Source organism: Prinia subflava, chromosome 17, assembly GCF_021018805.1.
Source record: "Prinia subflava isolate CZ2003 ecotype Zambia chromosome 17, Cam_Psub_1.2, whole genome shotgun sequence".
In the NCBI taxonomy this organism is placed as follows: Eukaryota; Metazoa; Chordata; class Aves; order Passeriformes; family Cisticolidae; genus Prinia; species Prinia subflava.
Window position 1 is genome coordinate 8,591,781 of NC_086263.1, and position 20,277 is coordinate 8,612,057.

Genomic DNA, 20,277 nt, shown 5'->3' on the forward strand with positions numbered 1-20,277 from the left:
GGCTATCTTTGTATATGGGGAATCCCTAAAAAAAAGCCCAAACAAATACAAAACCACAGAACAAAACAATACCAGAAAAAACCCTCTAAAAACTCCATCCTATTCTTCCAAATGCAGAAATTGGTTCCTAGCTTTACGCTCATGACATGACAGAAGAAGCTGTGATGAAGAAGTTGTCTTTAGTTCCAAGAACTCTCCCAAGGCCCACGTTTTGGTGCAAGCCTTCCTTTTAAACTTCCTGAAAGCCAGTGCTTGTCAAAAAAGCCACCACTCGTTAGGAGCAGTTAACAGACTGAAGAGCTGCGGTGCAACGAGACAAGGCAGTGATTACAGATACCCATGGGCCAACTGTTTAAGAAAACGCTAAATGCCTAAAAGGCCTTTATCATTCCTTATTAATGCAGAGTTGCAGCCAAAGCTCCAGCGGTTTAGCAGAGCTGCACGGAGGATATTTAAACTGCTCTGAAACACAGCGGCTGGATCGGTGCCACGCGATCGAACACCGGAGCACATGCCATGCCCAGAGAGGGCTTTTCCAAAAGGGACACACATGGGACAGCCCTCCTGGGCACCGGCAGTCACGGCGAGGTGAAGCCAGCCTTGCGTGCCACCAGCCCCGAGGGCACACCCAGCCATCCCCGTGTCACAGCGAGCCTGTGACACCCGCACGGGAGGGCAGGGATCAGAGCTGAGTGTCAGAGCGCTGGAGAGGTAAACAAGGCAACAGCACTACGCAGGGCTGCAAGGCAGGGGCCCGGGAAAGGAAAGCAAACACGACCACCTGTTCACCCACCCCGCTGGCACCGGGCCGAGGGGCAGGGCTGGGGACCGGCCCGGGTTTAGGCTGGCGCTGGGGGATCCCCGGAGCACCGCAGCTGCGATGTGCTCAGCAACCCCGGAGAAGGGCTCGGCCCGCAGGGTCACAGCGGCACCACCGCGCTCTGCCACATCATCCCGGCCGGCCGAGCGGAGAACAAGGCACACGGGAGTCTCCGGGCACGAGTGAACCCTCAGCAAGGGCGAGGCTGGGGGCAGGGCTCCATGTCCACAATCCGCTGCAGGGCCCCTGGCTGGGGGTTACTCGCTCCAAGTTAGCAGAGCCTCCAATCCCAGCCAGGGCCTCAGATCAGTGACAACAAACCACGCTGGCAGTACCCTCAGGGATGCTGCGGCAGGGTGGGGTCCTCGCCGGTCACAGACCGCGTTTTGCCCCCGCAGTTACACCCCGGGAGAGGCTCCCAAGCTCCATCGGCAGTGGACACCGCGGCCTGGGGACAGTGCGGTCCCCTCCGCCACACATCCCCCACCGTGACTGAGCCGGCGGTGTGGGGATAACGGGGCACTGCTGATGTCCTGCTCCTCCCGGGTACACCCACCTTGTACCCAGGGGCCCCGACGGCCGTGCCCGGCCCCGCTCCAGACCCGCCGAGCCGGGGGACCCCGGGAGCCCCGAGCCCGCAGGACACCTCGGGCGGGTCCGACTGCCGGGGCAGCTCCCTCGGTATCCCCGCTCCCATCCGCCGGGCGAGGAGCGGGAGGGACCGCGGGGCACGGCGGGGAGCGGAGGGGACACGGCCCCGCGGGACGGGGCACGGGCGGCGCCGGTAGCGGGGTCTGCACCGGCGCCCGCCCGGCTGGAGATGCCCCCGGCCCGGGTTCATCGGAACCGGGCGGCTGCGCTCGGGGCAATGGCTGGGGAGCGGGCGGCTCGGGGGTCGCTCCGGGTCTGAACCAGCCCGACAGAAATTGAGCCCCACAAGGCTGGGAGAGCTCATCCATCACGGCGCAGCCCGCGGCTCCCCGCAGCCCTGGGCGCCGGTGCCCCCACCCCGCCGGTGCCCCGCCGGACCGAGCCCAGGCTGAGGCGGCCCATCGCATCTCCGTCTGCCCGCGGGGTTCAGCATCCTCCTCCCTCCGAGAAGTCCTTGTGCGGGATAGGGACGGGCTTCCACGTCCCCGGGGCCAGCCCGCTCCCCCAGCAAAGAGAGGCCCGAAGGCTGCTCGCAGCCCCGCGGGGATGCTCTCCTGCCCCGGTGTCTCGCCAGCAACAGCTGCCGGCCCCTCGCCGGGGGCTGCTGTCGCCTCCGGGAACTCCTCCCCAGAAGTTAACCCGAAGTTGCGCACCCGCACCGGGCACGGAGCACGGGGGGGCCCCGCCGCGGCACCGCGCCCGTCCCGCAGACGCCCCACGGAGCCCCCCCATCCCGCGGGGACCAGCGCCGCCGCCGCTCCGCACGCACCTGGATGTACGCCATGGCTCCGCGGGACTCCGTGGGGCTCCGCGGGCGCGCACGGCCCCTCCCGCCGCGCCGCCCCACCCGCGCCGCAGCGCGGCACCGCCCCGGGCGGGGGAACGGCGGGGCCCCGCGGGCGGCGGCGGCGGCAGCGCGGGGTTCCCGCCGCCCCGGGGGCGATGGGGCGGCCGCGGGCGCGGGGCCGGCGCTCCGAGCGGGCGGGCGGCTCCCGCCCGGCCCGGCCCTGCCCGCGGAGCCTCCGCGGGCCCGCAACAGGTCCGCCGCAGCGCGGGCGAACACTGACCTCCAGAGGGCCCGGCGCGGAAATTCAGGGAGGCGAAGCCCTCCTGGCCCCCGGGACGCGGCGCGGGAGGCGCCGCTGGAGGCGAGGGACGGCGGGGCAGGTGCGAGCGGCGGCCGTGGCTGATAACGCGATTCCACGGCAGCGCTTTCCCGCGAAGAGTTCGCTGGATGCGAGGACGCACCTGAGTTTCAAGGCAGATGCGGTTGTTTTGTGAGCTTGAATGAACAAAGTCAAAACGGACAAGCTCACACCTTCCCCAGCTGAGACGAGGAGCTGGAGCGAGGGCTGGGTTGGTAACCCACAGTGAGCATCCTGTCCCTGCGCTGATGTGCTGGGTCCAGCCAGAGGCGGGGTGGGAGGGAACGTGGTCCATCAATGGGCAAATCCCACCTCGGGGTGGTTGGACCTGCAGAACTCAAATAGCAAAACACTCCTGAGGTCAAACTCTTGAAAGGGAAGGCACAGGAAAAGTGGAGCTTTTCGGCCGTTCTCTTGATCACCACCTTGGTGCCGCACAAACTGGAGGCTCCCCAGCATCCTGGTGTAAACAAAGGCTTCTGCCCTCGCTTTTGGAGGAAGCTCTCAGGCTACACTTCTGGCACCTTCCTGGCACATTGACTCACTCTACACCCTGGACAGAGGCAGAGGCAGCAGCTTTCAGCTCAGACCAGCCCGACGGTCAGGGCACCTCCCTGAGTCGCAACAGCTCTGACTCACCACATTTCAGTTTATTGTGGTGAGTGATGGAAACATCTCCTGCTCTGGAGAAGGGGACACTACAGCTTCACACACTGGCCAGCCTAGGATCGCTGGTGACTGCTGCTCCCTGTGGTGAGGAGGGAGCATCCGGGCCAGGATGTCTTTGGAAAGCTCTTGCATTACTGATCTCATTTAATGGCCCATTTAAGTTCTCATTGAATTCAATGAAAAACTGCCGTTGACTTCCGTGGGAAGGGCCATACTCTGAATTTGAAAAAAAAAAAAAAATGAACTCTCTTTTTCCCCAGGGAGTGCAGCTACTGCTTTAGAAGAATAATTATCACAGTGGAGATAAGCAAGAAAAAGCCTGTAATGCTTACTTGTTTCAGGCGGTTTGGAGCATATGATTAAGTGGCAGTACAAGTTATTTGTCAATTTTTGCTCTGCAATTCTTTTTAATTCCACTTCTTTCCAAGTGCCAGTGTTTACAATGTCAACCTGTACTTTGAATATTGTTGCTCTTTTCACCACTGCCTTGATGCAGCTTGCAATAACCAAATGCACAGATTTTCTTTTTTTTTTTTTCATGTCACAACATAATGAGGAGAGAGGCTTAAGCTTTCAGACAGATTTTTTTTTTTGACTCCTTAAAGGCAGAATGCTGTGAGTCACAAAACTGTGGCAGGCACTACACAAACATTATGTGCATGTTTGTACTTATTCCTTTAGAAACTTTTATCGAAGAGAAAGATCAAATGCTGCATCACTTCACAGTGACTTTTTTGGCTGACACATATAAAAATTATGAGCCAAAAAAGAAGAGCAAAAGGAGCTTATATTGGGAGTTGCCAATACTATTGATTTTTACATGAAAGGAATGCCCTCTTTTCCCCTTCACATGCTTTGGTAGCATCTTATAGCACAAAGCCATAAGATACACATGCACTCTCATACATATACATGCATTTAAGTGCTTTTTACATCATGGCATGAAGGCTTTTAGATGATTTTCTCCCAGCACACACATTCACTAAGCAAGCACAGCTCTAACCCAAGGAACATGACAAGGATTCAAAACAGGAGACAGGTGGTTATTGTAAAATCTAATTTCAAATCTGCATATGGCTGATGCTCTGATTAAGCTCTGCTTCTACAGCACTCAGAATAAACAGATCCATTTGACATGATGACAACATAACCTTTGGATGTCCTTTGCTGTGCACGCTCTGTGTCTGATAAGACACATTCCATACTTCCCACATGTAATGGCTGTGATGCAGATGGCCAGGCTTGCAAATGCAGAATTTTTAAGCAGAAAACTAGGAAATGAATAGTGCTTTTGCAGAACGGGATTTTTATGGCAGATTTCTATTCTTACTAATACACACTGGGAATAATATCAGCTACATCCAAAACATGCTCTGGAATCATTACAACCAGCCCAGCAAGTAGAAAATCTACCTCCAGCACAGCAAATCAGTTCAGCAGCTTCTCAGGCAAACCAAACCAGAGATGTTGGTATTAAAAATGCCATGCCATGCCCAAACCTACCCAAAGACTTTCAGCCTCTTTAAAGTTAAGAAGAAAAGGGTATCACTCTGAAAAAGTAAAGAAAGCAAAGGAAGGCAATCTGATGGTTATTTCAGAGCATTTTCATTGGAATCTTGCCGAAACAGTTGACAGTGCTTTCTGCTGCAAAGGGGAAGCAAGAAGAACAGAGGCTATACAAGGTAAGATGAGGTGTCTTCCTCTGCCAAATCCTTATTATCACTACTTGAGCCTGCTGGAACAGCCAGCTACCACTCTGCCTAAAAATAAGCTGCTTGTCTCCAGATGTTTTTATAAATGGCAAGCCACTGTAGCTGGTGCTTCCCCACTGCTGTTGGCAGCTGATGGAGGTCCAGCTTCTCTTGTCATTACAGGATGGACTTCACTTCCTCTCAGCAGCATCCCTCCAATAAAGGTATCTGCAGTTAACTCTTCAGAACTATCTCCAGCAACCTTTGTCTCTGTACAGGCATCATGGAAATGCAGTTTCTTTCCCTCTGTGATTTTCATGCTTTTTTCTTCCCTTGGGTTTCTACCCCAAAGAGGCAAGTCCAGGAGGTTTTATTCAAGAAGTTTTGGGCAACCAGGAGCAGGACTGTTTCCTACAGCCTGTACCCAGGAGAGGCCCTCCCTCCCAGACTTTCAGCAGCAAGGATTAGCTTTAACTTTTCCATAGGGACCTGTATTTATTCTGGCTCTATGACTCAGGGGCAGGGGCAGTGTCAGGGAATGCCTGGAGCGAGCTGAGCTGAGCTCTGTGCTTCCTGCTGATGGCACAGCTGCAAGCCCAGCCCTGCTGGCTGCCTCCCAGGCTCACGTGCTGTTCCCTTCAGTCCTTTTCCTCAAATTCCCACTGGCCATGGTGCCCAGACAGCTCAGTTTGGAGCAGTGAAAGGTTACCCCCTTCTCCTACATCATTCCTGGTGTACTTCAGGGATCAGCAAGAAGCCTGGGCTCCAGCTCCAGCTCTGTCTCAGATTCTGGTCCCCTGAGGCATGAGAGAGTCACAGCAACTGATCTTGTGCCAGTGATGATGCAGTTTCCAGCAGGAACTGGGCTGACATCAGTGTGACAGACACAGATTCCAGCTAGTGGCAAAAGGGGAAGGTGCTACAACCCATTTCCATGACTCACCCAGCCTTTGGTCTCAGCTGCCTCTAAATCAGCCCATCCACACCACAGACACCCGTGCATGTGGATGTGGAGTCAAGACACCATCTCCAGGCTTCTGCACTGCCAGTGGCCAACTGCTCTTCAGATTTCAGTGCACTTCCCTCCCTCTTCTTTGCAATTTTCCTGAGCTCTTATCCCTTCATGGATTGGCATTACCCACCCCAGGCTCCCCCTCTTGTCCCACCTCCCGGACCCAAGTCACTCCTCTAGCCAGGAGGAACCAGCTGGTGCTGTGCCCTGGAGAACTCCTCTGCTTCACTTCACAAACAGCCTCTGCTGATGCTGCATCTTGCAGCACATCTCAGTTATTAACTGGCCACCTGGCAGCTCCCTAATTGGTAATATCAGTAAAAGCACATTTTTCTCTTTTCTTAGCTCTCCAGATAAAGCAGTTAAATTTGATCTAAGATCCTCACATCCTCATTGCCTCATATAATTTGTAATGACCTTGCCTATGCCACAAAAAAAAATTACAGCTACTTTTTTTTGCACTCACACACTTCCTAGTTTCTCTTTAACATACACTCTGGCAGGGAACTGAATGACACAGCATAATCTGCTAAAGCTTTTTCTATAGTAAACAGAGATAAAAACCACAGCCAAAGGGCATGCAGGCTCTGAGGAGGCGAGCACCGTGTGTTATTGCAGCAAGCACTCCAGTCCGAGCTCCTGCTCAAAGGAAAGCTGTCCCCGTGGGAGCTGTCACCCCCCAGTGAGGTCATGCTCCATAGCACAGCACTGCTGTGGCACAGCAGAGCCCTGGGTGGCTTCACACAGTGTCACCTGTGTGAGCCCAGTGTCACCTGTGTGAGCCCAGTGTTGTCAGCAGAACATGTTGAAGGGGCATGGTCACTGCCAGGTCAGTGTATAAATATGAATTTGAGGTCGTGTTCTCTCCATGACCTCATTTTGCAATCGAGATGGGACCTCTGTGAGCTGGGACTCAGTGGCAGGGTCCCCCCGGGGCAGGCACAGCCTCAGCAGTGGGAGAGAGCCTGGGGGAGGCACAGCACCACCGAGACTCTTCTGCTTTGGAACTCATTCCCTGCACTGAGGCCAAAAAAGCTTGGATACAGCAGGCTTTGGGTCAGGCTAAAAAGCCTGGAGTATTTTCAGACTTCCGAGGAGAGAGCATTGTATTTATAGGGAAGTTTAGTTCTTCAGTTGCTTTTGTAATTCATTTTGTTTATGACTGGTTTATTCAAGCTGTAGAGCTGAGGACTTAGCTGCTAGATTTCTTTTCCAGGTTTACATTTCTAACTGTTTGCAGACATAGGACACAGCTATTTTTGTAATATAAATCATTACAGAGAGAATATCTCCCAGTCTCCACTGAAGCAAATTCCTAAGGAAGAGAGCTCTCTTTTAGAAGTAAATTTCTACTTCATTTTTTTTTCAATTTAATGACTGAGAAACAAGGAACACCAGTCTGAAGCCAAGCAGTGTCCCCATTTCTCACGAAGACAAACCCAGTGGAACAAGAGTCACTTCTACCAAGAGGAGCTGGGTGGGAGCTGCAGATGTGGCTTCCCAAGCCCTGGGGCATTGAGAGTGATCTTGGTGAAGGGGCTGAGCAAATGGGGACAGAACCTATGCTTTCAGGTGACACAATTTTAGAGAGGAAGGTAGTCAAAATACTTTCGGTGCCCACCTCTTCTAAAAAGGCCAGAGTGTGGGATTTATAGAATAAGGTAAAACTCTGTCCCAACATCATCTCTCTGAGACTCAGGGACAGAGTTGTAAAACAAATGCTGAGAGCTTTGGTTGTGTTACAGACTCATGGATGACTTATTTTAGAAGAACTCATGCCCTGGAAGTTGTTTGAATAACTGTGCTCTGACTCTTCCCATTTAATTCACATTAATTTGGCAAGTCACAATTCATATTCATAGGAGCATCAAAAACTACATCAAACCTAGCAAATGGACAGGGAGGGAATTAGAATTTACATGTTTCTCCTTTCCAGCAGTGGCTTAAAGATGTAAATTAACACAGAAACAGATGTGGTCAAGCACACTTTCTTCAACTGAATCAGCAAGGCTTTATAACTGAGCCCTGGGCCATGCAGCTGTGAAATACAGGAAAAGTTATCCAAAACCATTTCAATATAGCTCATAAGAGAAAAGCTTTTAAATTATGAAACAAATTAACAAAACAGAAATTGCTTAAAGCCTTTGGAAAAAAACAATATCAACAGCAGCAAAATCTACTTCTGAGGTGCAAAGGGACAACTACAAGAATGTTCAGGATCATTCAGCTGCAAATACCAAAGCAAGATTTGCAAAAATATGCCCAAGACAGCTTCAGAATTCAACAGGTTCAGAGGGGCATGACTGTTTTTATGACCAAAGGTTCTGTTTCCAGTCGTCTCCTCACAGCAGCAGAGACCATTACATCTGGTTTTCCCATTTTGCACATCTCATTAAGCAGATGTGCAAAATACTGTATGGTGCAGCAGAGCTAAACTTGGTGGGCTAAAAGGGCAATTTGCATTCTAAAGCACTGCAGTGCTGTAGCTGAGAAATAAATGGAATTCCTGAATATTTCTGCCTTGAAAGGACCTCGGTTTCACCTGTCTGTTTCTGTGGTTGAATTCTTTCCCTCCTCTCCATTCTGTGCATTTACCCTGCACATTTTCAGTGGGACACAGCTCTGCTGTGGAGGAAGGCTGTAAATCCAGATAAATACAATCAATATAAAGGAACCAAGTCCTTTCCAAATCAAAATTTCCTTCTCACAAGGAATCTCTTCTTTGGACATTAATAGAAACCAAAATCACTACACACACAGCAGCACACACCTTGCTCTCTGCCATTCAGAGCTGAGCTTGGAAGGCAAACCTGTTTTCATCACAGACTGAACCAGGCTCCTAGGCAAATATCTGCTAAAATCCCGGTGATAACATTCTTCCTTGCTGCTGGGAGTTCCCCTGGGTGTCTGACTGAAAACCCTGTTCTCACAGATCAGATGGGAACACTTTTGATCTTGGGACTGCTCCTTATGTTTCACAGGTAGCAGCATGTCATGTTCCTCTCCCAGAATGTGCCCAGAACTTGCAGCTGATGGAGCAATGCTGTCAGGGAAGATGTCCCTGCTCCTGAGCCATGTCCTGGTGTGGGGCCAGCCCCACCCTGTGTCTCATCACTGTGCCAGTAGCTCAGCCTGTGTCACCTGCCATGATGGTGACAAACTGTTTCCAGTGACCCCAGCAAAGCAGTTTCTGTGAGTCAAGGGCTGCTTTAGCCCTCTCCCAAGGGAGGAAGCTTACTTCTCCTCCCTGCAGCATCCCTTCTACAGCCTTGGACTGGGGACCTCGTTAGCAACACAAATAAGTTTCCAAGCAGAAAAGGGACAAAAGTAAATCTGATCTCATCCCGGCTTCCTCCCCCACTGGCAGAACGGGAGCGGCTGTGGCCAGCACATGACTGCATCTTGTCCTCATTCCACAGGGATGCCATGAAAAGGTTATGAAAATACTGTGCAGGACGGAGAAAGGAGACATCCATCTGCTCCCTCCACTGGAAGGGCCTGCTCCCTCTGTGAGCCTGGAGCAGGGAGATCTGCTGAAAACAAACCCTAGGTGCTCTCGAGGGACAAAGATGTGCCCGAGCAGTCAGGACAGCAAACTCTGGTGAGTGCAGGGTCCTGTGTTCAATCTGAGAAGCAACTTATTCACTCAAAATTAACCTTCTGCTCTGCAACTTGAAAGTTTCTGGGGTAGCTGTGTTTGCTGACCTCTGAGAATGAGCGGTTTTATACAAATAAAATACCTGTGCACTTCACATACAGCTGCTCTAGTGGCAGTCAGGCACACAGGTACTCAAACTGCTGCACTGCTGGAGCCCTTTGAAATGAAAGCCTCATTCTGAAGGTCTTTGTCAGCCAAAGAGATAAATCTCACCACTGAAATGACCCTTTTTAATGGTCCCTCCAGCTCCTAGAGACAGGTGAGCAGTACTTCGACCAGCTGACATTTCAGAGGGCAGGAAGCAGGGCTCACACCACATCTTCCACAAGCCCTGACATCTTTGGCTGAAGAGGTTCATGCAAATCCCATGGTTTTCCCTCAGAAACGCTGTCATGTTTTCCACTGAGGGCTGACTCTTCTGATGACCATTCCGGTGGTGACCATGTTGCCCAAGGTCCCTGTCCCTCCTTGCAGTGTTCCTGCTGCCTCCCCTACTTAGCCCTTTCTCCCACCATCTCCCCTCCAGCTTATCCATGTGGATGTCTCTGTTGTCATTCTAAGTCAGATACTAATCTCATCCAACAGCATCTCATTATAATTAGCTCTTAATTGCCACTTAACACAGGGATCGTTTTGGAAGGCCATAACAATTCTTCCTTAAGGAATTGAGAGTTAAAAGCTCATTATGGGCCCCTATGCACCCTTTGGGTAATGAAAATTATTTCAAGAGGCAAATTTAAAATGCTGCTGTGCACATAAACTGTGCACACAAGATTTATATGGTTTCCTGGAGCACTAGTAGCATTTCAAGGAGCAAAACACAGAAGTCAGTGTGTTCTGCTACCAGTCTCCCTCTGTCCCTCCCTCACACACTCACCACGTCGGAAAGTCATGAAAATCAAAGTGGGAACATTTCAAGAAGTGCCTGTGAAATGTAAGAGGTTAATGTCACAGTAAAGTTGCATTGCTGCTGCTCTGCTGGAGCTGGTGCCCCCAGCCAGGTGCAGCACATCGTGAAATCTGCATTTCAAGGCAGACAGCACTCAAAGAGCCAAGAGATAAACAGACTGTCAGACAAAACTCATCCTTTAGGCACACACAGAGCTTCAGAGACTTCCTTCATTCCTGAACAAGTCAGACTCCTGAGAGACCTGAAAATGGACAATTTGCCAAATTCTTACCAAGATCTCCAGGATTCCCACAGCAGATGCTACAACTGAGTGCCAGTTCACTTCCTTTAATCATGCATCTGTCAGTGCAGCAGTGAGGAGACAGAGGGGCCTGATGCTTCTCAGGTACTGCCCCATCCACACTGTGCCAGGAAATTCAGTGTCTGTTCACAGCACCCTGGAAAACACCACACTGAAATAAAAGGGGAGAGATGGGCCTGTTGCTTTCTCAGAGTCTACTGCTGCTGTTCTCCTCCCCACTCCCCCTCTTTTTTTTTTTACTATTCAGGAGATGTCATTATATTTTGTACGGTCTGAATGACTGCTGAGCTCAAGTATCTTCTGGGGAAAGCATACAGGCTCAGTGCAGAAATATTTTTTGGAGAAGTGCCCATGATTCACAATCTCTGTGACTAGCAAGTTTCTCTTTTTTGAAACACACTTCAACAAGCTTCCAACAGGGTATGACAAAAAGAGATGCTCAGAAGACACCCTCATACCCCCATACAATCACTTCTTGGGCAGCAAACAGACCCAAGAGGTGAGAACTGCACAAAACTCAGGGTTCCTGAAAATCCCTCCTGTAGAAGCCAAGCCTGCACAGCCGATTTAAATGAAGAAAAAGTCTGTAATGTGCCTGTTCATTTGCTGATGTTTTTATGCCTAAACGTGGTCCTAGGAGAACTTCCAAGAAGCAGTAGGAATATATTCCTAAATGCATTGCACAGCACAGAGAAGTCTTTTGCAACAGAAATAGAGGAATGACTCATTTCCTCTGTAGCGGCTGCTCCAGCATTTCACTCGCACAGGCAGTGGAGCAGCTCCCTGTGCCATGTCAGGAGGAACTGGGAAACTCAAGAGCAGTTTCCCAGCATGTGAATACCTAACTGAATGTTGCCTTCAAAAGCAGTGATCCCTGATTGTCATCTGGTGGAGCACAGGAGATTGGCAAACCTGCCCAAACACTCCTTCCCTCCATGGGAGTTTTGTATTTCAGCATTTTAATTTTGCACAGGATTAAACTCTGAAAGAAAGAGGCAAGAGTTGCCCTCTCTGTTGCCCTTCCCTGAAGCAGTACACAGATGGATTTGCCAGTGAATTCAGCTCCAAGTTTCTCTTCTCCCCTACTTGAAATTGAAAGGAGTGGACTGAAGTTGCTGAGGAGAAGTGGGCTGTGGGTTGCACTTCGCTGTTCTTCCTGTTTCTACAGCTATTTTTTTTCAGTCACTACAGTGAGACTTCTCCAAGCAACTCTTACACTTTCTCCCCAAGGAACCCATCATAAATTTTTGGTAACTTTTCTTCTTTAATTTGATAGCTGTCAATCTTTACAGCACCATCTCCATCAAGCCTGTCTGCTTGTTTCCTTACATCCCCTTTTTACCTCCCCCCACACAGATTATCATGGGGACTCTGCAGCAGGCATAAAAGCCAATAGATAATCACAAGTATGATGAAATCACTAACAAACCCTTGTCACATCCAGCCCAGAGAGATGAGTATTCTCAATGCAGCTCTGGTCCCATATTTCAGGGGTTTGGTGGATTGTTGTTGTTTTTGTTTGTTTGTTTTGTCGTTTGTTTGGTTTGGTTTTGGTTTGTTTTTTTTTTTTGGGGGGGGGGGGGGAACTCCCAAGGGTATCAAGAAAAGCAGCTTGTCATGGGAGTACACTGATTTCTTCTGAGTCTCTGAATCACCATTGTCATCCTTTAAAAATAAAACAAGGCTTAACACAGAGAGTGCTACACGATGACATTTGAAGCACACACGTTGGTAACAACCTTTAAGCGTTTTGCATAATAAATCGTTACTTGAATCCACAGGCTGTTTACAGACACAGAACACACATTACCTAAATAGCTCTGCTGCTGATCTCTTATAAAGCAGTTGCAAATACGTCAATTCTTGGTTATTTATTTAAAATAGGACACTGAAGGCACATGCCCAAGAGCAGGGGTAGTCTCTTAATTAGCCACCTCGTATGTTTGAGAAATCCAGACAGATCCACCCATGGTCAGCCCTCCATATCCTGCTTATTTTAGAGCTGGGGGCTACTTCAGCCTCTCCAGTGAGCACTGTGCTCCAAAGCATCAGCAGGCACTGAAGGAGAATCCTTGTGTTTGAAGGGGTGCCAGTCCTTATTCCTTCCTCAACCACCAGCTTCCAGTGCTGTCAGCCCAAGAAAAGTGGGACTGGCTGCTCTTCTGCCAGCTACTGAAATCACATCACTTTCCTCAGGGAAGCCTCACCAGGCAGACATTTAAAAGGTGACACAAGAAATAAACCAGCCCGGAACAGGAAATTTCCCGTGTCTGAAACCTTCTGGAGCCTTAAGAAAATGGGATGCACAAATAAGACTCCCTTCCCTTCCAGACAGCTCTAACTTGCATTAGCACTGTTTAATCAGCAATTCACTGCTGACCTTGACTGTGTTACAAGGAGGTATTTGCAAAAGGATGGAAAGATTTTAAACAATTTATCCAATGAGTTGGATGCAAACAGGCTTTTCTTTAAACACCAAGCATGCAAGTCCTTAGGCCAGGTAATTTTTTGTTAACAAATTTATCACAAAAGGAAAGTACTGTGTTTCTTTCCTGTTGAATAGGAACTCGGGCTTCAAACAGAGAAATATTTCAGAGCAAGGATTGAATGGAGACCAGAGGATGGCTATTACTTTTAAGGAAGGCATTAATAAGACATAACGCAATTAGAAGTAAAGTTCTAAATACGTTTTCACCATGCTGACTTGGGTGGCTGAGTGTTGACACTAAATGTTGACATTTTTCCAGACTTTGCCAGCAAGAAGCCCATTAGCCACACTGTGCCAGCAACTGCTGCCCCTCTCACAGAAGCAGCTCCTGCAAGGCAAAGGCAGGCAAAGACCTGGAGAAAGCCACTTCCAGCCTGGCTTTGATTCAATGATTTAAAAGCTCAGGGTCTTGCTGTTATTTCATTAATACGGAATACCAGCACAAGCCATGTGGATAATTCTTGCATCTTACCAAAGACTAATAAAGGACAGGTAATTTGCTGGCCCATCCACAAAATTCCTGCTGGCTCCAGCAGGACTTTTCCCATATTTAATGAAAGCATGACCTACATGGTTTGGAACACAGACGTGTCTGGACATGCCCTGCTGAAGGCTCACACTGACACTGTGAAATGAAGTCCTTGCTTTTCATCAAGCACCAAAGAGAGCGGATTTGCAGCAACCCAGCACTGGAGCCAAGCAAACAAGAACTCTGAGGAAGCCAACCACAAACCCCAACGTGCTCCATTTCAGAAGCCAGCACCACCACAGACAGTGCCAGCCGTGCTTCTCTCTCCTGGCACTCTTCCCCATCCCTCTGCACATCTCCCAAGGCGTGGACTTCCTGCTTCTCCATCATTTTGCCACTTTAGTAGCCTTCTAAAGAGCACATAAACCTGCCAATTGCAGTTCTGTGGCTGCAGGTAGCTTTTAGTGAAAAAAAAGGCAACAAGGAATTTAAATCTTGAGGCACAGATGCTTTAACACAATTGTTTATTATTACAGTGAAATATTCAAACAAAACCACCAACTTTTTTCATGGAAACAAAGTGCAAATGTATTTTGGAATTAAATAGGAAATGAATTTATAAATGTTTCATTAAAATGGGCTGACACTTTGAGCCTATGAACACTTTTAAAAAACCAAAACAATAGCAGCTGAACACTTCAGTTAAATCTTTGGTCTTATGATTAACCAGCAAAAATTAGTTGTACCAGGAATGTCCATTACAAACAGATAGTTAAAATTGACATTACTCTGCAGAGATTCAAAATCAAAAGAGGAATGTTTGCAAGATATTTGGTCAGATAAAATGCAATGCCTTTGAGAAACAGACAGCATTTTCCAATACAAAATGAAATTACATATATATGAATTTTGGTACTGTAAATTAACTTATTCTCTTGTAGATGTGACACCTCTTCCCAATCAACGTTCAATAAAAACAACTTCATTTGCAATGTTAGGTTGCAGGGAAGAGAACCAAGAGCCCATATTAGTGCTGAATAACATGGTCTTTTTTTCTGTGTTTGTGTTTCTGTTTACACACCCACAGGCAACCCTACTGAATCCATTCTACATTATAACAGCTACAGCCTTAGCAAACAGGTACTCATAACCTTGTTGTGTATCCATGGGCTGGGAGAGGAGGAAGAAGGCAAAAGGGCCACAGGATTACTCATATGGGTCAAGTTCTCTGTACAAGTCCCTGCAGATAAGGCCCTGTAACAGCTCCAGCACACAGCAGGCACCAGTGCTGTCATGTCTCTGTGGAATAAGATGAATGCTGTAACAGAAACCCAACTTCTATCAGCTCCTTTCCTCAACTCTATTCATGAATGCGTGCTTTAGGGCAGATAAGGAGAATACATTTAATATCTCAGGGGTACACCTGAGCCACCAAGTGCACACACACTGCTTCATGGCAGGACACCCCCCTTCAAGAAGGCTCCCCAAGCTGAAGGTGAAAGCACACATGCATTTTCTCCATCATCAACCCAAAACATGCCCTGCTGAGCAAAAAACTCACACTGAAGATCCACCTGCATAGCTAATGAACTGAGGGTCGGCCTCACTTGTTACCCTCATGGACTCAACTGCTTTAGAAATATTGTCAAAACAAAACCCACTTAAATCTCTTTACCCTGCACTCCAAATCCACTTGCTTTCAATAGTTGTCCTCCAATTTTACCCCATGTCCTCTGGCTTGTTTGCAATGCATCCTCACTGAGAGTTTACCATCATTGTCACTCACCCCTCAGCCCAACTTTCATTTTCTAAACTATTTACATTCTCCACCATCTCTCCTTGTCATGTATTTTCCAATGCAACTCTCTTCTCCTGACCCTACTACATTTTAGTGAGGAAATCCTTACCAAGTCCATTACAGGTTTCCACGTATTGTGGCAATACTAAGCAAATGTACACCCCTTTCCAGAGAAAAGATCCCTTTTCAGAGACAGGGATGCAGTGATATAAACAGACACACAGCTGACCGAAGTGACCATGATGCCAGAATTAACAGCTCAAGGGTTTTCATGTCAGGAGTTCAGGCAGCCACAACAGCCTGGGCTGGCCATCGAGTTCTTTGGGCAAGAGATTCAATGGCTTTGATTGCAGAACTGCATCTTATTTTAAATACCAAGAAACACAAATCTGCAAAAATAGAACATATCATGGTCTGCTACAAAAAAACCCAACAACCCAGAAACACCAATGTAGCTGATTTAGACTTAAATACCATGTGCAAAGAACATTTGATCAATACTACCTATAAATACATTATTTGTATTTGTAGAAAGAAGCATAGTGCTTCGAATACAAAAATAACCCAGCTTGTGGGTGTGACCTATGCCATAATTACCTGAAAGTATGACTGCAAGAGCAGTTAAAGAAATAGACAGAAGTAAGCAAACATCTGCCTAGGGAGTGTTTCCATTTAGAAAAATAGATTTGTATAAAGCTTCATAGATTTTGAAAATGTTTCTTTCATGTTCTGATGCACAGAACTGTAAGGCACACCAACACATCAGGGAGAGGAAGAGCAGGTTAGTAACTTCAGGCTATCCTAAAGCTTCCCAAAGTTACACTTGGTCCTTCACAATTCCAGAGTGCTCACTTGGGACACAGCATTGCAGGTAATAAGGCACATGCTCAGCTTCCTGAGCACCTGCAATTTAGCAACACTTTCTGGGACTTAACACATGAAAAACCTGAGCAGGTGACCAAAAAAAGCAAGGATCTGAAATTCTGAATTCTCTGGCACCCTGGCACACCTGCAGTAGTAGCTAAGGACACTTGCAAACCTGGCTGCATCACAACTCACCAGGTTATTCCAGCAACTGGGACATAACCAGACAAAAAGTGGCAACTATCTGCCTAATATTTATACTCAGAGGACACCAGAATCTGTAGCCCAAGACTGACACTGTACCACGAATCAGTGCTAAACAATTCTGAAGTACCCTGAAATATTTCACTTCCTTTTCCCATAATAAAATAACAATTTGCTGTAGTAGACCACTAGAAAGTCCCATCAAGGTTATTTGGTTTAAACACTGACACAATCAGACAACTGGTCAGGCAGTCATCTGAAAATCCCACCAAACTCCTACCAGGGAGCAGGAGGGTGCCACAGTCAGTTTATGGCACTGAGATTTGGACTGGTTTAAGCTTTGTTCCAAAATATAATACAGAATTTCTTATCTTGTTGTTGGTCCTTGAGGTAAAGCATAGTCTTAAGAAAATAATACTTGAATACAGAAACAAATAATAAATCTCAACTAGAACCCACAAACAATTGAACCTCAGAGTATTTCTTTAACAGGTTTTCCTTGGGATAATTCAAACACCACTCCTTTAACAAAATACTAATGCCTCCTAAATAGCAATATTTAGTGCAGCCAATTATCCTAAAAATAAGGCCCTTGTGAAAATAAAGTGCTATTTGTTTCCTTCTCTCTGCATTTCAGTCCTTCAGTATAACCTTCACTTGAACACAAATTGAAACTAGATTCTACATCCTGTTATCAGAGCAGTTTCACTTCTTCCCAAGTTTACATTAACATGTTTTACATTTCTATTTAGCATAATGTGCTCGATTACCCAGGAAATTTAAAGCATGGCATTGAGCACTTCAAACTGTGATCCACACCCATGCTCTAGTGCTTATCACATTTTAAGAGTCTCTTGGTACATTGACGGATTGGGGGGGGACTGTTTGCACTTAGAAGATCTTTACATCCCACATGGATTTTGCATCATAAAAAAAAACTCTCAGAAAAAGCTCTATTTTGCCACTAAGACAAGTTAACATTGATTTCTAAAAACGTCAGTTCAAGCCTTTTAGTTTGCAAACTGTCGGCTGAAGGCAACACTTGACGACTACGGCGTTTCCCCAGAAACATCAAAATTTTCCCACGTACAAGCAATAAGAACGAGAATCATCATTTCAGTAAGTCTTGGCTTGGTCTTCTCAAGTCAGGAACAAAACCACGGAAGCACATTCCATCAGTCCCACCATCCTCAGGCAGATGGAGGCTCTTGCAGCACCGTGAGCTGGAGATGTGCCGTGCCCCGGCAGAGCTCTGCGTGCTCACTGTGCCGGCGGCTCCTGCCCAGCCTCGCCGATGTGCCGGCACGGCGCGGGCACGGGCCGCCAGTACCGGGGGCTGCTGTACATCCTGATGATGTGCGGCGCCTGCACCCACGTACTGATCAGCTGGAACGCCACCAGGTCCAGCGTGGGCCCCTCGAAGGCAGACAGCAAGTTCACCGGGGCCGCCTCCTTGAGGAAGCGGGGCAGCGCCACGGCCTCGGGGATGCTGGCGTTGCCCAGGAAGAAATCCATCAGCACCTGCTTGCGCAGGCAGTCCCTGAGGTACAGCACCAGGTCCTCCAGCCGCTCCACCAGGAACCGCTCGTCCCACGCCTCCAAGGGCCCCTGCAGCAGCAGGGAGAAGAGGGCCGTCTTCAGCACGTAGGAGGAGAGCACTCGGCCCCACTGGGAGCAGAAGGGCTCCTCCAGGCCGTGCCTGCGGAGGTCCCGCAGGCCCTTGAGGATCTGCAGGCACTTGAGGTGGCAGGAGGCGGCCGGGGCCTGCTCCTTCAGCCAGCCCAGCAGGCGCTGCTCCTGCCGCGACGCGTTCAGGCCCCACAGCGCCTCGGCGGCCGGCGAGCCGTGCGGGCCCTCGGGCGGCACGGCCGTGAGGTAGAGCGCGTCGCCGAGAGGGATGGCCGGGATGAGGCGCACGGCCATGGAGATGTGGCAGCACACGTAGTCGGAGCAGGGCACGATGTGCAGCGTGGGCGGCTGCCCGGGGCACGCCGAGAGGCTGACGCGGCACCGCTCCTGCAGCCGATACCGCACGGCGCCCAGGCAGCGCTGCAGATGGCCCTGGAACCAGCGCAGCACCAGCCCCGAGGAGAGGTGGCTGCGGCCCTGCAGCTCCACGCAGAAGCCCTCGGCGAAGGGCCGGCAGCGCCGCGTCCGGCCGTCCCTCGCCCGCAGGCCGCAGACGAAGGCGCCGCACGGCCGCAGCCCGTCAGCGCGCCGCGGTTCGGGCTCCAGGTGCGGCGGCAGCCGCAGGGGCACCAGGATGTCGAAGCAGTCGGGGCTGCGCACCTTGTGCTGCTCGTAGGCGCTGCCGATGCGCACGAAGTCCCCGCGCAGGCTGAGCGCCAGCGGGCCGGGCTGCAGCCCCTGCGCCTTGGCGGCGCGCACCAGCTCGGCCACCACCCGCCCCACGTGCGCCTTGCTGTGGCCCAGCACGTGCGGCGACACCCGCAGCAGCCGCGCGTGGAACCGCTCCAGGGCTGCGCGCCGCGGCCCCGCCGCCCCCCGCGCCCCGCCGCGCCGCGGGCCCGCCGCGCCGCAGCAGCGCGCCAGCAGGCAGCCCAGCAGCAGCAGCGCCGAGCCCTTCAGCAGCGGCACCCCGGAGCCCGCCGCCTCCGCCTCCGCGTCCGCCGGGCCCCCCGCGCCCTCGCCGGCCGCGCTGCCGCGCAGAGCCTGGTAGAGGCAGAGCAGCGCGGTGCAGAGCGCGGTGAGCAGCGGCCAGAGGCCCCGCACGCGGAGGGGGGAGCCGGGCAGGGCGCGGCGGGGGCTCGGGCCGCGGGGGGAGCCCCGCCCGCCCCCGCCGGCCCCCTCCTCCGCCGCCCCGGCCGCCCCCAGCGCGGGCCCGCCGCTGCCCCTCGCCCGCCGCGCCCCTGCCTGCCCCGGCCGCGCTCCGCTCCGCTGCCGGCTTCCTCTTCCGACGGACGCAGCCCCGCGTCAGCCGCCGGCTGAGCTCAGAGGAAATGCCGCGGGCGGCGGCCCGAGGGCCGGGGGCGTTGTCCGACGGGGGCCGGCCCGGGGCGGGGAGCGGCGCCGCCCGCGCGGTCGCGGTTTCGCGATTTCCCGCTGTCCCGATCTCCCGCTTTCCCGCTTTTCTGATTTCCCGCTTTCCCGCCCAGGGAGGCAGAGTCACGCTTGCCCCCGGCCCGGGCAGAGCCCCCGCAGCCCCGTCCGTGCCGCCCTGAAAGAGAAGCGGGAGCCGAGTTCCGTGCAGCGTGTTCGGGTGTAAAGCTGCGATTTTCTGTACCCCCACATGCGGGGACGGCGGGGGCAGGGGGAGCGCTCCTGCCGGGCTGCGGGGCCGTGTCAGAAGCTCCACGTTGCACATTTTCCCTCAAATGAGTGTTACAGGCCTGTGCCACTGCAGGGGAGTCCCTGCCGTTCCCAGCTCTGCCTGAGGGTCTCGGTGCCAAGGGAGCACCAAAGCCATCAGTGCTATTGCACCGCGGTGTGTACGGGCTGCTGCCGTACTAGCAGCTGCCTGCAGTCATAGAATCATTTAAAAGCCTTAGGTTTTTTTACCTTGTGCCCATTATTAACAAATTAAGACAGAAGAAATAACCCTGGGGTTAAATCTACACAGATACTTGAGATCATTTT

General features: G+C 50.8%; 2 protein-coding genes across 2 annotated transcripts in view; both read right to left on the bottom strand.

Moving 5' to 3' along the window:
* The window catches only part of SYT17 (synaptotagmin 17), a 35,539-nt gene extending 33,161 nt beyond the window's left edge, over positions 1–2,378 (bottom strand). Inside the window, exon 1 of the mRNA XM_063414459.1 lies at positions 2,241–2,378. Coding sequence (XP_063270529.1) covers positions 2,241–2,255 — 15 coding nt within the window. The 5' untranslated portion in view covers positions 2,256–2,378. The remainder of the gene's footprint in view (positions 1–2,240) is intronic.
* An 11,943-nt stretch (positions 2,379–14,321) lies between these two features.
* On the bottom strand, positions 14,322–20,005 carry ITPRIPL2 (ITPRIP like 2). Its single transcript, XM_063414779.1, has 2 exons — positions 19,683–20,005; positions 14,322–19,591 (listed from the first exon to the last, which is right to left on the bottom strand). Exons 1-2 carry the CDS (start codon positions 20,003–20,005, stop codon positions 17,941–17,943), a joined length of 1,974 nt encoding a protein of 657 aa, XP_063270849.1. The 3' UTR covers positions 14,322–17,940.
* Between the last annotated feature and the right edge of the window lie 272 nt (positions 20,006–20,277).

Coding starts and splice junctions, on each gene's coding strand:
- ITPRIPL2 (XM_063414779.1), bottom strand. CDS start 20,005: ATGTGCAACGTGGAGCTTCTGACACGGCCCCGCAGCCCGGCAGGAGCG. Junction 19,592..19,682: donor CCCGCCCCGGGCCGGCCCCC/GTCGGACAACGC, acceptor GTCCGTCGGAAG/AGGAAGCCGGCAGCGGAGCG.